This window comes from Pelodiscus sinensis, chromosome 13 (genome assembly GCF_049634645.1).
Source record: "Pelodiscus sinensis isolate JC-2024 chromosome 13, ASM4963464v1, whole genome shotgun sequence".
NCBI classification, from domain to species: domain Eukaryota; kingdom Metazoa; phylum Chordata; order Testudines; family Trionychidae; genus Pelodiscus; species Pelodiscus sinensis.
In genome coordinates, this window is record NC_134723.1 from 19,876,984 (window position 1) to 19,892,809 (window position 15,826).

The 15,826-nt window shown below is 47.3% G+C and overlaps 1 protein-coding gene across 1 annotated transcript in view; it reads left to right on the forward strand.

Moving 5' to 3' along the window:
• The window catches only part of EFNB1 (ephrin B1), a 134,071-nt gene that overhangs the window by 70,384 nt on the left and 47,861 nt on the right, over positions 1-15,826 (forward strand). Inside the window, exon 2 of the mRNA XM_014579826.3 lies at positions 14,654-14,931. Coding sequence (XP_014435312.1) covers positions 14,654-14,931 — 278 coding nt within the window. The remainder of the gene's footprint in view (positions 1-14,653; positions 14,932-15,826) is intronic.

Here is a 15,826-nt window from a genome sequence, read left to right on the forward strand (position 1 = left end):
TGATTAGTTAATTAATCTAAATTTAACATCCCTAGCATGTAAAGTGAGGTGCATGCTAATAACACAACATTGTGAGAGCCATGCGCTCCCTCTGCATCCAGTCAAAGTGCTGCTAAGGTTCATTCTGCACACCCCACAAATTCTAGCACAGTTAGCAAAACTACCCTATCCCAGGAAACTGTCTTGGTTATGACAATCTTGGGGCCCACTGAGATGGAGGGCCACTCCTGCAGCCCACCCACTAATCTAGGTTGCCTCTCACTGGATTAGAGGGAAAAGATTTGGTGCTGTTTATAAAGCAGATAAATGATAAAGGGAACATGACAAATATATGAACAATACATAGTCTAGAGAAAGTGAATCAGGTGCTGCTATTTGCTCTTTTTCATTGAGAAAATCTCGGCCTAACAAAGTCACCAGAGGCAAAACTGATTAAGATTTTTTTTGCATGATGCATAATTTTCTCCTGGAACTCACTTCCACAGGATATCAAGAGTCTTGAACTTAAAATGAATAAAAGGATTAAACTCTCACATTTACATCAGGATTTCTTAAGCAGGAGACTATATAAAGAAAAAAATGGACATTGAGTAAGAAGAAATTTGTTATCTTAGGCATGTTTCTCTATAATTGTTCACTCTGGTGTTTCTTGCATGTTCCTCTGAAACATCTGATACAAGTCATTGACATCTAGGATCCTGGAGGAAGATGGACCATTAGTCTGTTGCTGTGTGAATTCCTACGTCCTAATTTACTTCCCCTTCAGAAGCATAAGAGAAGGAGAGGGATTTATGATATGACACAAGCTGTTAGCTCCATCGAGAGGCTTTCAAAATAAGGTATTTTGTGTGCCTTACTGGTGAACCACCTTGTAAACTTGTTTTTGTGAGCAGAATTGGTGCACTTTTTTACTCCTCAAGGTAGGCAAGGTGAGTGGACAGGGATTTCCGTTTAGCTCTGTACTTTTATTCTTGTTAATTTTGTGACTTTCTCCAGAAAGAAGGAACTTAGGTGTCACAAACCAAACTGGAGGTTACTATGAGTGACAGAAGGACCATCTGGCCCCATCATTTCCCTCTCTTTTGTTCCAGATCTGGTTATGGTTTTGATTTTTTTTGCCAAGGCTGTCATTACCAGTCCCTACTCAACTGTGCTATCTTGATCTTAGTAGGCCTGAATAAACATGCTTGCCAAGGTTAGGATGACTACATTGTATAGAGCAGGGCACCAGTTGTGGGCTCCAGAGGGAGCCCACATCCTCTAGAGGAGTAGTCCCACAGCATATGCGGATTCTGGAGGTTTCCGCCCTCCCTAGTAAAGAACACTGAGGCCTCCTCTAGGCATTGGTTGTGAGCTTGAGGAAGGAGGGTGACATTCTAGGGTGAGGCAACTAACGGTGAAATAATAGCAAAGCCACAGTTATGGTTGTATCAGTTATTTGTGTATAATAGGAAAAAATCCATTACTAAATGAGTTATCCCAGGAAAAAAAGGAACCTGTGAAATACTGTAGGAAGACTTTATTTTCCGTGGAGTTAGAGGTTGTAGGGGAGTAAATATTTGGAAATAAAAACAGGTGAATTTTGAAATTGCGTCTCTAGTATTGCACATTTTTCAGAAATCTTTTGGAAAAAATAAGTACACCTTCACTGAACTTCCAGTGTAGATTACTGAATACCTATATAGCAGTTAAACCCTCCACCCTCTGCCGTCAAATTCCAAAAGAGAGAATTTATTTCAGAACTGGTTCAAGCAGTGCCAGTTTGAAAGCACCTCATGAATGATACAGTGACTCTGATTGCTAGGCAATGTCCCGTGTCTGTACATTGCCACAAATTTGTCAAATTCCAGTGGCCTCATTCTCTCTTGACTTCAGCATTGCCATTTTGAAAGCATTGTGTTAACTAATGACAACATTCTTTCTTTGGTAATATCCTATGTCACTTACATGTCAGCAGATTCACCAAGTTGCAGTGACTGACTGCATGTTGTCTAAGATCAGCATTTTTTCAGAGTTGAATACCTGCTTCAGCTGCTGTTTTTCTAACTGTTGCCATTGTTCTTTGTAAGACCTGTTTGCTTTTTCTCTTCAATTTACATAGACTATTTAAAAATCAGAGAAATAACACAGCTCATTTAAAAGCTAGCTAACATTAAATGTACTGTTATACTTAAGTGTTTTCCTCAAACACTAAAAAGCTAGCAGATACAGTTAACAGCCACACTTCTCTACCTACAGCAACATAAAACATATTGATCCACAACACATTAACACCCAAGACTTCCTAAACTACCATGCAGCCTTAACTGCAGCATACATACAAGAACTAGAAGTAGATGACCTTTGGCGGTATACTACTGGTTTTGCTTTTCTATGAAGAAGAATATATATATATATAAAATCTTGTGTTCATGTCAGAGTTAGAACTGTAAGGCAGTTTATTACTAGGGGGCTACGTCTAGACTGGCATGATTTTCCGGAAATGCTTTTAACGGAAAACTTTTCCGTTAAAAGCATTTTCGGAACAGAGCGTCTAGATTGGCACGCACGCTTTTCCGCAAAAGCACTTTTTGCGGAAAAGCGTGTGTGGCCAATCTAGACGCGCTTTTCCGCAAAAAAGCCCCGATCGCCATTTTCGTGATCGGGGCTTTTTGCGGAAAACAAATCTCAGCTGTCTACACTGGCCCTTTTGCGCAAAAGGTCTTTTGCCCGAACGGGAGTAGCATAGTATTTCCACAAGAAGCACTGATTTCTTATAGTAGGAAATCAGTGCTTTTGCGGAAATTCAAGCGGCCAGTGTAGACAGCTGGCAAGTTTTTCCGGAAAAGTGGCTGATTTTCTGGAAAAACTGGCCAGTCTAGACACAGCCGGGATGTAAAATCCTGTTCAATTGGTTAAGTGGTTAAAAGTATTTTTTTAACCTGTTAACCGATTAAAGGTAGAGGGAAGGGTAGCCCAATTGGGCTGGAATGCTGCCTGCTGTGGCTGGGCTGCACTTCTCCTCTCCTTCCCCAGGGTTTGGGGCTGCTCCAGCTGTGCTGAAGCATAGCCCAGTCCATAGTGATCCCTGTGAGACTAGAGCAGTGCCTTGCCTGCAGTGGGTGGGGAGCTGCTCCAGCCCCCACTGGTTAAGGGTGATGCTTACTGGTTATCCAATAACCTTTCACATCCCTAGTTTATAGAAGGCAATATATGTTAAATGCTGTTCTGTCTTCTTCAGAGGAGTGGAAATGTGGGAAAGCATATACTACCCATGAGTGTTCTGCATTTCAGACCTGTTAGAAACCAGGTTCCTGTCCCAAAGAGCTTACAAATGATGATTAAACATAGGTTCGCTGTCCTGGTCACTTTGGGATCCTTCTGAGGGATGGTTCCCTAATCAGCTGGCACTTTTGTAAAGACGAATATATCCTTTTTGTGCTACACAAGTATTTAAAAACACTATTTAAAACATACTAGCTAGGTCATGTTAAAAAGTGTAATGTGTTCCTACTCTAGACAGGGCCATACCAAATAAAATGTGGGTTGGGTATGAGGGAAGGATTATTCACTCTGCAGATTCCTTAGTTAGCTCTGGAGTTAAGAAAACTTAGTGTCTTACTTCATTTCTTACTCCTCGCTGCTTTGTTTAACCATTGTTAAGCCATGACAGGCTGTAGCTTTTCAGATGCAAGGACTCAAGTGTGGTCCAATCAGGGGTTTGGAGATGTGGGACATTCACATGTTCTGTTTACAGCATGCTGTTCCTATTGCAGCTTCCCGCAGTTTCCAGTGTGCTTGAGCTATGGTTGTGTAACCCACATAGCTACTGGGTGTGGTTCGCTGTGCCATGTAGTGGCACTTAGACCATTTACAGAGAGAGAATGAGTTTGCTCTACAGCCTTAGCAGAGAGCCAGCTGGCTTTATAGCTCAAGCTGTAGAGGCTCATGCACTAAGCTCCAGGGTCCCAGTTTTGGTTCTGCCTGTTGGCACTACAGTTGAAGTAAGCCTTGTGGCTGAAGGAGCAGATTATTTCTTCCAGGGAGACAACTGATCTGTTTGCAGCAAAACTGGAAAACAGCTGGTGGATACAATCAGCTAATTTTCCCTGGCCAGGGACAGAGGAAGCAGGGCTGTGCCTGGGGGCACCTGCTGGAAAGGGTCCAGACTCTGAGCTTGTATAAGGAACTAAGCTGTCTGTGATTTGCTGCAATGCAGTTGGATAGCTGATCCTACTAGTGAATTGGCAGGAGCCACACCTGTTGCATGTTTTTCACATGCCAAAGAGTGCCACCTCCATAATTTGCTCTGACCCTTTGTGCAAGAACATATTCACCCTTGACTTTCTCTCACATGGCTGTGCCATACAAACTCCACTGATCTCTCCATGCACCTGTATTTCCTGTCAGTGTTGCCAGTCAGCACAGCTTCACAGGTGATATATCAGCCCCGCCCATTCAGTCAGCTTCGTACAGGGAGTCCTGAGTCTCTGATTCGTTAGGGCTTGTTAATCACTTGTGAAGCTGTGCTGCCGCGCAGCTTAGAGGGAACACTGTATCTTGTCTCCTCCTTTGGCAAACTAAACAGGGATTATCTATCACTCTTGGATTGGTATGTGTCCCAAACCATTTCTTATGCTTTTCAGATGGGGGGCAATGGACAATCTAGGTCCATCTTAGTCTTCCTCTTCATGAATTCACAGTGATGGATGACTGCTGTTTAAATCCATGCTCAGATGTATCATGCTAGGATTGAGGGGGCACACTGCTGTTTAAATACAGTTACAACTTCCAGTTGCATGTTTGGGAGGTACAGGGTGCACCTTCAAGATCTGGGAGACTCTGGTCCGGCAAGGTCCACGGATGTTGCTGGCCAGAGAGTCCCAGCAGCTGGTAATGTGGCCCGCTGGGAGCACAGCAACAGGAAGGCTGCTGGGTTGGCTGCAGCAGGGCCAGTAGCTAGCTACCGGGAAGCCCCAGGCTGAGCCAGCTGCGAAGGGGCCGGTGGTGAGCCGGCAGCTGTAGGGACCAGCAGCAGCTGGGAAGCCCTGGTGCGAGCTGACCAGGTCCAGAAAGCTGCAGCCGGAAGCCCAGCCACGTGGGAAGGTGCAAGCCCAGTGAAAGGTAAGGGAGGCAGCGGTCATGAGCCCTGCCAGACAGGGGCAGAACCCACAGTGGGGTTGACAGCCAGCAGGAGAGATTGACCTCCCCTGGTCCATCAAACTCTCTGATTTGGGATCACTTGGGTCCCAAGGGTGCTGAACCAGGGAGAGCCAATCTGTATAGCCTTTCTCTAGCCAACCCCCTGTCTTCTCCGGTCAGATTACCTAGTGGTATTAGAATAGACAAAGCACAGTTTACACTGGGTGCTACTGGAGCCAAAGGATTAGCAGGTCATTTATAATACTCATGTCATAAGGTCAGGTTCCACTTAAGCCTTTTGGATCTCTAAGCCTCTGTATAGAGAGCCTTGATTAACCCTGCATTGGTGATTGCAATTGTCAAAAGTGTTGGTATCTCCTCCTGATCCTGCAGAAAGCACTGACTGGCCTCCTCATGCCCATGTGCCATGCTGGCTTGCCAATGCAGCTCTGTCTTCTTGCAGTGTAAGTCTTTTATTTTTGGGTTCTTTTCGGGGGGCCAGTGAGGCTCTCTGTCATGGACAGAAGGCTGCTCTTTAATTTCGTTTCTCAGCTCAGGCATCTTTCCGAGGCCTGCTGCCAACAGAGCTCTCCTTGTTTACCCAACTCTGAGGAATCAGTTTACAAGCCTCACAAATACCCTTTTCACCTTTCCCATCAGAAAACACCTCCTGAAACAATGAGGAAATTGGATGCTGCCACCTGATAGCTCCCAAGGAACCTGCAGAGCAAGGAATTCACTCAGCAAACAGACTTCTGTATATGACTTGCAAGAACCACCACAGCAAAACCTGCATTTTTAGTCTGGCGATTGAGGGCCAGCTGGCCGGCCTACTGAGACATTCAGTGGCCCAGCACGGGAGAGGCTTTGTGGGTCTCAGGGTGGAGGGCAGTAACATGAAGTCTGTCCAAAAATCAACCCCAGGACCTTAAGACTAACTAGTCCTCCTGCTAACTAAAACACCATGAATACTCCAATCCTTATGTATTTTTGAGGACTTGAGTGGCTTGCTGTGCCAGTAAAGATTTTTTTTTTTACTTTCCCCATCTTTCTCACCATCAAGAAAAGCTCTGTCTGTGCTATCTTTCAGTTAACAACTAATTCCATTTCCTGACTGTAAAATTAAAAACTAGATATCTTGCCCCCTCTCCCTTTCTGGTGTGGTGAGAAGGTTGGGCTGTGAGAGGAGATTATGGGAATCTGTGAACAAGACAGTTGAGAGCTGGATCTCTAGTATGGTGCTAAGGGCAACTGGGAAGATTTTTATTATCAATTATATACCCCCTTCTGTGGCAAAAACTGCAGCAGAATGTGTCCCATAGTAAGCAGTTTGATAGTGAACAAATTGGCCCATTGCCCAGTATCTCAGTTACAAAAAAAAATTGGTATTTGGGTGCAGATGAAGGGATTGTTTAACCCTCTCTTGTGGTTGTGAGGCTCCAAATTCAGGATGCACTTCATTTTTCAGATGAAAGTTTCATGATTTGCATGAGTTGAGTGTTCGGCTTTTTTGTAGTGATTGGGATTATTCCAGCTGGTGCCCTCAAATTGTTAGTCCCTCAGAGCTGAGATTTTTTGTGCAGCACCCTGTTCTTTTACATTTCTATAAACATTTGCTTGCTCTCCAGTATACTGACCCTTGAAAGCCAAGCAAAACATCTAAGTTATTTGTTCACCCTCTCGTCACAGTAGAGCAAGACCAACAATAGCTTTAAGTCTGGTTTATGCAACGAAATATGATGGGATCTGAATGGAGGCTGCTAGAGCTGTATTGCTTTCCCGTTGACTCTTTGAACACACCTGTGGAAAGATGAGCTGGAGTGGGAGTGGAGAGAGGAACACCATACACAGGAGACTGCTATGCACAGCTGTTTGCCCACTCCCAACCTAGTCCCTACTGAACTTCTGCATTTGCATCCTAAAATGTAGTGTCACAGACTGCCCCAGAGGGGGCAGTGTGATTTGGGAGGCTGTGGGGAATTAAGGGGACGCAAGTTGTGAATACAAAGAGAGGATTTTCTTTGGTTCTTTGCTTTGTGCATTGTGCCGGGAGACGGAGGAGGATTGTAGCTGAAGATATGCTTCAGTCCTGTCTGGATTATGCTTCAGTTTGCTATGTTGGTCAGAATATCAAAGAGGCTCTCTGATCAGGGGATCTTGCATTAAATGGCCACCCCTTCTTGTAGAGGGAGGGATTGCATGCAATGGGCAATCAGTGTCTGCCCTTCTGTTTACTACCTTGAACTTTGATGGGTGGCTGACAGACCCCGACTACTACCAGGTGTTGTCTTTCCTTCCCCATTGTTCTCGATCTCCTTTTTGTTGCAAGGATTAATATAGCTCTTTTATTAAACTAGGGTAATCGTGCTTCACCTCTGAGCCTGTTTCCGCATCTGAAATGGGGACGTGTATCTGGAGATGAAAGATGCTGTATGTTACCAAGAACTACAGTAAAAGCTTCACTTCCAATAGGCAATCTCCTTAGAAGCCTCTTTTTAAAGAATTCCTATAGTGTCCAACATAAGCTGCCATCTACATGCTTTGTTAGTCTTTAAGGTGCTACTAGACTGTTGTTTTTTTAAGTTTTTCCAATATAACTTTGTTAGGCCTACTTTTTCAAGGCAACTTACTTTTATTTCTTTTGCTAGTCTTGGTCCCTTGGGTGGCCAGTGAAAACAGGTGTGTATTTTTGTGTGCACTCTACCTCAAAACAAGAATAACTCAAATTGCCTGCTGGGCTGGCCTGTTTATTGGTTTCCAGGGGCTGTTTAAAGAATGCAGCAGCTCAGCAGGTGCAGTGAAGGATTAGCAGTGGAAGGGTTAAGACTACAAGTGCTCTTCAGTATCCTTGGTTGGGGATAGTGGATTCCAGGCCATCTCACCACTTCACTTCCAGTTCCGTTTGTGAGAGGCCTACTAAACTCCTGGGTGTCCTTGGTACGGCAGCTTCATGTGGCAGTGGCTGGCTTTTGCCCATCGATAAGTTGGGTAGTAATTCAAACCAGGGAAAGCTGCCAGCTAATTTAATACTTCATTGTTAAGTCTGATGGAGAGTGCTTGCAAATTCTAAATACTGAATGCTAGATTTAAAAGCTGCAGCTTTTTTGGGAAACTGGATTTTAAAAAAACCCTATGGGGCTGCTCCCCCTGCTCGCTACACTTGCCAGCCCCCTTCTCTCTCAGGGTAGGTGTCTGGCCAGGGGAGAGGGTGTAGGAGCTGGGGGGAAGGGTTGGTGGAGGAAGCGAGGGAGGGGGCTGAGGATTCAGGGTCTTGGCAATGGGTGTGGGTGAGGGGGGTAGGGGTGCGGGGTCTCAGCTTGGGGGGTATGAGAGCAAACTGGCGGTGTGGGGTCTTGGCGGAGGAGGTGTGGGGTCTAGGCAGAGCTGGGGGTGCAGGGTCTTGGCAGGACAGTGAGTGAGTGGGCTGGGTCCATGTTGGGAGCCTGTGCTGGTGCTCCAGCCTCACACCCCCCACCCCAAGCTGAGACCCTGCACACCTATCCCCACTCACTCACTGCCATGCTGCAACCCCTCACTCACCAGCTCAGCCCCTCCCTCCTCAACAGGGAGCCTACACTGTTACTCCAGCCTCGCTTCCCCCCCCCCCCCCCCCATGAATCTGAAGTGCTAGCACTGGCTTGCTGGAGGGGGCGAGGGTGAGAGAAAGCCCCGAGGCTCCCCACATGTTGCTGCTTCCCTTCCCCCTCCCCCAGCGGGGGGGGGGGGGGCAGTAGCAGGAAAAACCTCCCTTCCCCCTCCCCCAGCGGGGGGGGGGGGCAGTAGCAGGAAAAACCTCCATGAAGCATGTCCCTGTGCTGCTGTTCCCCTAGCCAGGAGAGGGGGAAGGGAAACCTCAAGCCTCCCCCCCCCCCCCCCCCCGCAGGAAGCCAGTGCTGCCTTTCCAACTTCAGACAGGGGTGAAGTGGTAGAAATGTGGTGTGTGAGGTATTGGGAGTGTGCACAGTCTCGTCCGGGTGGTGAGTGAGAGGGCTGGGGGTGCGGAGTCTCGGCTGGGGGTGCGGGGTCTTGGCTTGAGGGGGTGAGTGAGGCTACGCATGTGGCGTGAGGAGGCTCTGCAGCCAGTAGGGCTGTGAGGAAGAGGCCAGTCAGCATGAAAGGTGAGTGTGCGCATTCTGGGCTTGGTCTGGCTGGCGGCAATGGTAGTGTGGCATGAGGAGGGTCTGCGGGATGTGAGGGAAGAGGCTGGTCAGTGCAGAAGGCGGCTGGGGCCACGGGGTGGGGGCAGGAGCTGGTGGTTGGTGGTAGTCTAAGATGACACCCCACACCCTGAGGGAGCAATGTATGTGTCAGAGGAGCTGCCTGGAGCTGGGGGCAGGTGACATAACATTTTGTTGTCCCATAGGAAAACTTACATACACATACACAGAGAGAGGGGGAGAGATCTGTGTGCCCAGCACACATTTAAGAACTCCTGCATTCTGGTCTGGCTATGTTGACACACAAAGCTGTTCTCCGATTGGTTGATAGCATTAACGTATGCCAGTATGGATTAGGGATGTTACAAATCTTGTGATGGGATAGTTGTGTACAGTGCTTTAAAAAAAGTGCCGGTACTCCAGCAGAAAAGTTGTTGAGCTCTGACTGAAGGTGCTAGTACTGCGTCTGGAAGTGCTGGTACTGCGTACTGGGCAGTACCGTCACAAAAAAACCACCGGTTGTGTAACTGCTGAACATCTCGGTGGTTACACGGTTACCTGTTACTTAGCTTTACACTGCAGAGCCCAGAGTGAAGCCTCCCCTGGGAGCTGGCTTGCTGGCCCTGCCGCCCGGCTCCCGGCGAGGCGGCTTCGCTGAGTGTAACAAAACCATTAATGGATAAGCATCTGCCTAACGTATTTACATTCAAACATTCCTAGTATGGATAGTCAGCCAGAGGGTGCTCTTAGGCTTTCCATGCTTGTTGTTTTCTCCCAGTCCTTTCCAAATCCAAATGGCACAAGGGAGTGCAATCATGGGGAGGAGACATTTGTAGATCACAATCCGGATGTTTGATTTTTCCATGGAGCCATAAAGTGGGCCCAGTAGTATTTCCAGAGCTAGGTGTACCCATTGGTGTCTTTTGAGCCATGTTCTGGATGGGTAGGTACTGGATTGATCATTGCTTCAAGCAACTGATCTGTACTCACCTTGCTCCTCTCCATCCAAGTTTTGCCATTCTGTTTTCTAAGGTGCCCATCTTCCACGTCTTAATCTACTTTACCCAGTACATACAGCCTGCATCCTCAAGTGCCTTATTATGGAGGTACACATCATGGCTCCATACAAAAGCTGAACTGAGTTTTGCACTTTACAACAAGAATGAATTCCTTTTTTTAAATGTATGGAAAAATATAACACATCCTTCTTGAAGTTAGAGCACATACTCTTAGGGCCCAGAATGAATTTAAATGTATAAATGGGTCCTTGGAGAGACTGGGCACCCTGTGTCATATCTCTCCCACGCCTACCCCTTCAAGTGAGCTGCTTATAATGCACTCTTTAGTCCTGGGAAATTTTTGCAATTTTATTATGGCTCCCAATGCAAAAATTGCGGAATTCCCTCAGAACTAACTCTTCACGTGTCTCATGGTTATAACTCTGTCACATCATGTATAGGCTAGTTATGAAGCATTTCTTTAGGGCGAATAGTGCATTTTTTTTCTATTCATAACTGAAAAATTGCAGCAGTGTGTGAAAAATAACTTGATTCAGATAATTCCATGAAGAACTGACCTCTTCCAAAATGGCTGTCATTTCCTATTCTCAACAGAATGGAGACCTTGAGCTATCTGTAGCAAATATAGTTACCATGATTTGCTTACATCTCTCTATCTCATTAAACCTTCTTTGGGCTGGGGGCTGCTGACCCATGGAAAAATCAGTCAGGGGCCATACACAAGTGAGAAGCCAACACCATCCCTTCATAGCCTCACTGACGTGGCCCCCAACTGAGCAGAAGAAAGACACTCCCCATATTTCCCTCACACACCAGAGCTTAGTGGGCCCAGGTTAGTAGACTTTGTGTGCTCCAGGCTCTCAGTAGGTGTGGGCTCCCCAATGCTAGAAGGGGAGTCCTGAGCTTTGGGGGCCAAATCCAAGCAAGCCAGGGGCCGCATCCGGCCCCCGGGCTTGAGGGTCCTCACCTCTGCATTAAAGCATCGGGACCACCATTTTTCCTGAAAGCAGCTTGGAACAATGAGAGTTGATGACCATTTTGGAAAAGGACAGCTTCACTGATGGCAATGTGTGGCTTCAGTCTTTTTGAGAAAAACGGAAATTGGTGGCCATTTTGAAAGTACAGGTCAAACCCGTGTTTCTCAAACTGTGGGTCCCGACCCCCCCAGGCGGTTATGAGCAACTTAGAGGGGGGTCGTGGTATCACAAAGTTTGAGAAACCCTGTATCAAACCTAAATCCGTGACATTCTAGTCTAGCAACATCTGGACCACAAGTGTGGCTGAACCTGAGAGCCCCGGCATTGGAGAGTGCAAACCAGCTGGGAGTCCAGGCAACCCCGTCCCAGGGAGCCCCAGCCAGGCAGGATAGCAGAGGGTCTGGGAAGCCCTGTTTCCGGGAAGCGTGGCAGCAGCGGGGCCACCAGTAGCAGGAGGCCCCGGAACCATGTGGAGCCCCTGGCCATGTGGGGCAGCAATAGGGCTGAGGAGCTCCAGTGGAGTGCAGCAGCAGCGGGGCTGCCAGCTGGCGAGCCCCCGTTCCTGGGAGCTCTGATGGGGCATGGCAGTAGCGGGGCCGCTAGCAGCCAGCAAGCCCTTGTCACAGGGTTGGTAAATGGGGAAGGGGAAGAGTTATGTATAAGATGCAAGCATGTTCAGGGAATTGCATTAGAGCTCAGGTGGTGGTTGAGGAAGGCTTTTTCACTTTACCAGCTCCTTCCTCTCCCCGCCCCCCCCTCCACCCCATCCAGCCCCACATGCTGCTGCCTCTGGGATAGAGGCAGCAAGGGGGGGCCGGTTGCGTGTAGTCAATATGATAAGCCCACACTTATCATCTAATTGTGAAATCGATTATACGCTAATATCAGTAGCTTGGGCAGAAACACAATTTGACTGGTATCTGTGGGGAGTGTTAGGTAGGCTTGGGCTTTGGTCTCCTTGCCCTCCCCCCAAGTCATGTGGTAATTTTTGTTGTCAGAACAGGGTCATGGTGCAATGATATTCAAGAGTCCCTGCTGTGCCTGAATTGAATTCTAGACTAGGGAGTGACTCTTACCAAATATAAAAGTCACTGCTGCCCCATAGCTTTTCCGTGGGGGAGGGCCAGGCAATTAGAACCAGGGCTACTCCAGTCTCTGAAGCAGTGGATGCCGGTGAGGTCTGTTTTGGTTGTCTTTTGCCATACTGCAGCTGCAATCCTTGCCAAGAGTATGTGGGCTCAGACTCCACCTTTCCTGCCTGCCTCCTCTGAGCTTGGCCTGCAATTCCTCTCTGTGGAGCTCATGTGATGGGAATTTTGAAGCCCGGCTGCTCACTCTGGCTTCAGCACTTTAGCTTCTTGCTAAGACTTGTATGGAAGCCACAAAGCAGGTTGATCTTGTGTCTGATCTTGTTTCTTAGATGCCTGTAGTTTTGACTTGTGCAAATCTCTGTGGAATGGAGGAGGGAAGAATAGGATATGTTGGCCATATCCTCAGAGTGAAATCTTTTGGTTGGCTTCATGGTGAGGAAGGGATGAATTACATCTGGGAGGAGAGAGGGAAGAAATGAACAGAGGTCCAGTCCATTTGGGTGAGCCGTCCAATTCTCAAAGCACCCAAATTTTATCAAGGGGATTATGGCTCCACAGCAGAGAGATTTTTTGGTTAACATATATTAATCTTCCATCAAGAACAGATTATACTGCTTATGCTAAATGTTCTGCCCCCTTCCCTTTCTGCTGCCCCAATTCTATAATTGCTGTTTAAAATTCAGCTGAGTAATTGCCTTGTAATAATGGAACCTGAGTGTTAGCTACATTTCCTTCTTTCTTTTTGCTTAGTAATGGCCTGCCTTCCAGCCCTGAATAGCTTCTACCCCTCCTTGCCATTTTCTGTCCAGTCTTCCCACGCCTTTTGGGCATATGGCTGAGTTCAGAACTCTGAGGCAACTTAGGTGTTAGCAGGTGGCAGCCTGTTGAATTAGAGCTCTTACTCAATTCCCTATTCAGGAATTACAATCCTGTTGGTAGTGACGGTGTGGAAAGGATCTCTCCACACTCACCAGCAGTATTCCCTGTAAGTTGTGTGCTGTTGTGCTGCTCATGAGAGATTCACTTGCCACCTAGCTGATTAGCAGCGTGCCCACAGTTAGGTTTCTAGTGTCTACCGGTGGTGCACATTTGCAAATGTTTGGTGCACATAAAATTTATTCTGCACATGGATGGAAAAGATTGAAGGAAACTTGGTTCACCAGTTCTCATGCCCCCCCCCCCCCCCGTTAATTGTCCCTTTTCTAAATGAAACCTGATGACCGAGCCATATGTTCCCAAGCATGGCAATCTGTATAAGGTACTCTTCCTTTCATTCAGCAGGATCCATGTGTTCTGCACCAGGGCACAAAAGAGCACCATCCTCACAGTAATCCAGTCCAAGTGGTCCCAGCAGCAACAGCTTAGTTCTGTCACTTTGCTATTTGCTTTTGTGGCACTTGCAGACAGGGCCAGCCTCAGAGCCAGGCAAACTGGGCCCATGCCCAGAGCACCATAGGGAAAGGCTAAGGGGCAAGTGGGCACGGGTGTTGCTAGGCAAAGAGGATAGAGGGTATTGGGTAGAGGGGTAGTATGTTAGGACATTCTGGAAGTGCAAGGGTTGGGATGAAGTGGGCACTGTGCAGATGTTAGGGGCAAAGGGGGCTCAATGCAGGGATTAGTGGTAAAGGAGGCACTGGATGGGGGTGCAGGAGTTGGGGAGCTATTGGATGCTAGGGGAAATGGGTAGTGCTATGCTCACAGCGGTCAGGGGCACCAAAACACAGGTTTGCCCAGGGTGCCATTTCCCTAAGGCCAGCCCTGCTTCCAGATTTGAGAGTGGAGAAAAATCTGCACTTCTCCCTGGCAATTGTGTGCAACTGACTGTTTAGGAAGGTTAGAGTGAGGAAAATGAGGGACTGTTATGAGTCTCCATTTAAAAATGGACTAGACAGAGTTCTGGATAAAGTACTGCAGGCAACAAACCTACAATGGTCCTGGCATGGGGGATAAGTACCTGAATGTGGCGAGCAGGGGAGGAAACCTTCAGAACACAGCACTTTCCATCCTCGCTGTAGGCATTTGTCACAGGCAGGAAAACTTTTGTAAGTTAAAATGTTTTGTGGCATGGAAGTGTGTGTGTCGGGGACGGGCAGTTCCACTTGGAGCAAGTTCTAGGTTTTCCTCCAGGAGTGAGGGGAGAGAGAGCTCTGCTCAGGATGAAATTTGTGAATATTGTGCCAGCCAAGCAAAATCTGTGCAGAAGGGCAGCTACAAATGTGGAGTTTCACCCCTCGTCTGCATCCAAATAGGGCCCATGAATCTAATCTCTCACTCTCTTTCCTCTCTAGATTCATGGCTGGTAAAGGGCTGGTCATCTACCCGGAGATTGGGGACAAACTGGACATTATCTGTCCCAAGGCAGAACACTCCAGACCTTATGAATACTACAAGCTGTACCTGGTAAAGCAGGAGCAGGCAGACTCCTGCAGCACTGTCATGGATCCTAATGTTCTAGTGACTTGCAACCGCCCTGAGAAGGAGATCCGCTTCACCATCAAGTTCCAGGAATTCAGCCCCAACTACATGGGCCTGGAGTTCAAGAGGCAGCAGGACTACTTCATCACATGTAAGTCATCCTCCTCCTCTCCCTCATTACCCCCAACTTACCACTGTCTTCCCATGTATTTTCAAAGCCTTTCATTGGCCTAATATTTGTTCCCCCTTTAAACTCCTTTTTAGTAGCTTTCTGGAACAATGCTGGGGCATGGCTTCACTTCACCACAAGAGGTCATACTCCATTGTCTTGCTTTGAGAGCCAGGAGGAGGTATAGAGAGAGAGGAGTAGGAGCATGTTTCTGATATGGCCTATGTTCATGACTGATGCCTATGGACAATCTCCTTGATCCTGTACTGTGAGGGATCAAAGGGAGGGGAGCAGTGGAGAAGAGTGGAATGTAGGCTGCCTCTTGAGTTGGTGTATGCTTCTTATCTAGCCAGTGTGCTGTGTAAGTAAGCACCCCTCCTCTTCTCTTCAGTCTCCCCATTCCCCACTAAAACACCACAATACATTCTTGTTTAATTAAAGGGGCAGAGGGTATTCTCTCACATTCTGAATGGACCAGGAGCCATGTTCAGTGACTTTTTTGCAGCATGTATGTCGGGGATTTCCACTGAGCAGGAAAGAGGGACCTTTTTTAAGCACTTGTTCTAGAAGTAGAAAGAACTTTGTAGATAATGGATCTCAGTGTAACTGTGAGAAATTGGCCCAGTTGTAGGAAATAGCTGTTCAGTTTCCCTTCTGGACAGAAGTTAAAATTAAGCATGTTGGCTGCTTGGAGCTGCCCTTATTAAAACTGATCACAAAATTACCCAGAGAAGAAAATCGTGACACAGGTCTTGGCATTTAAACAAAAGGGGATTGCAGTGTTACTGGCATTTTTTGAAAAGCTGGTGAGGAGGCAGGACTGAGATTCTCCAAAGCCTGGTGGTCCTTGTAGACACAGGAAAGGGACCATTTGAAT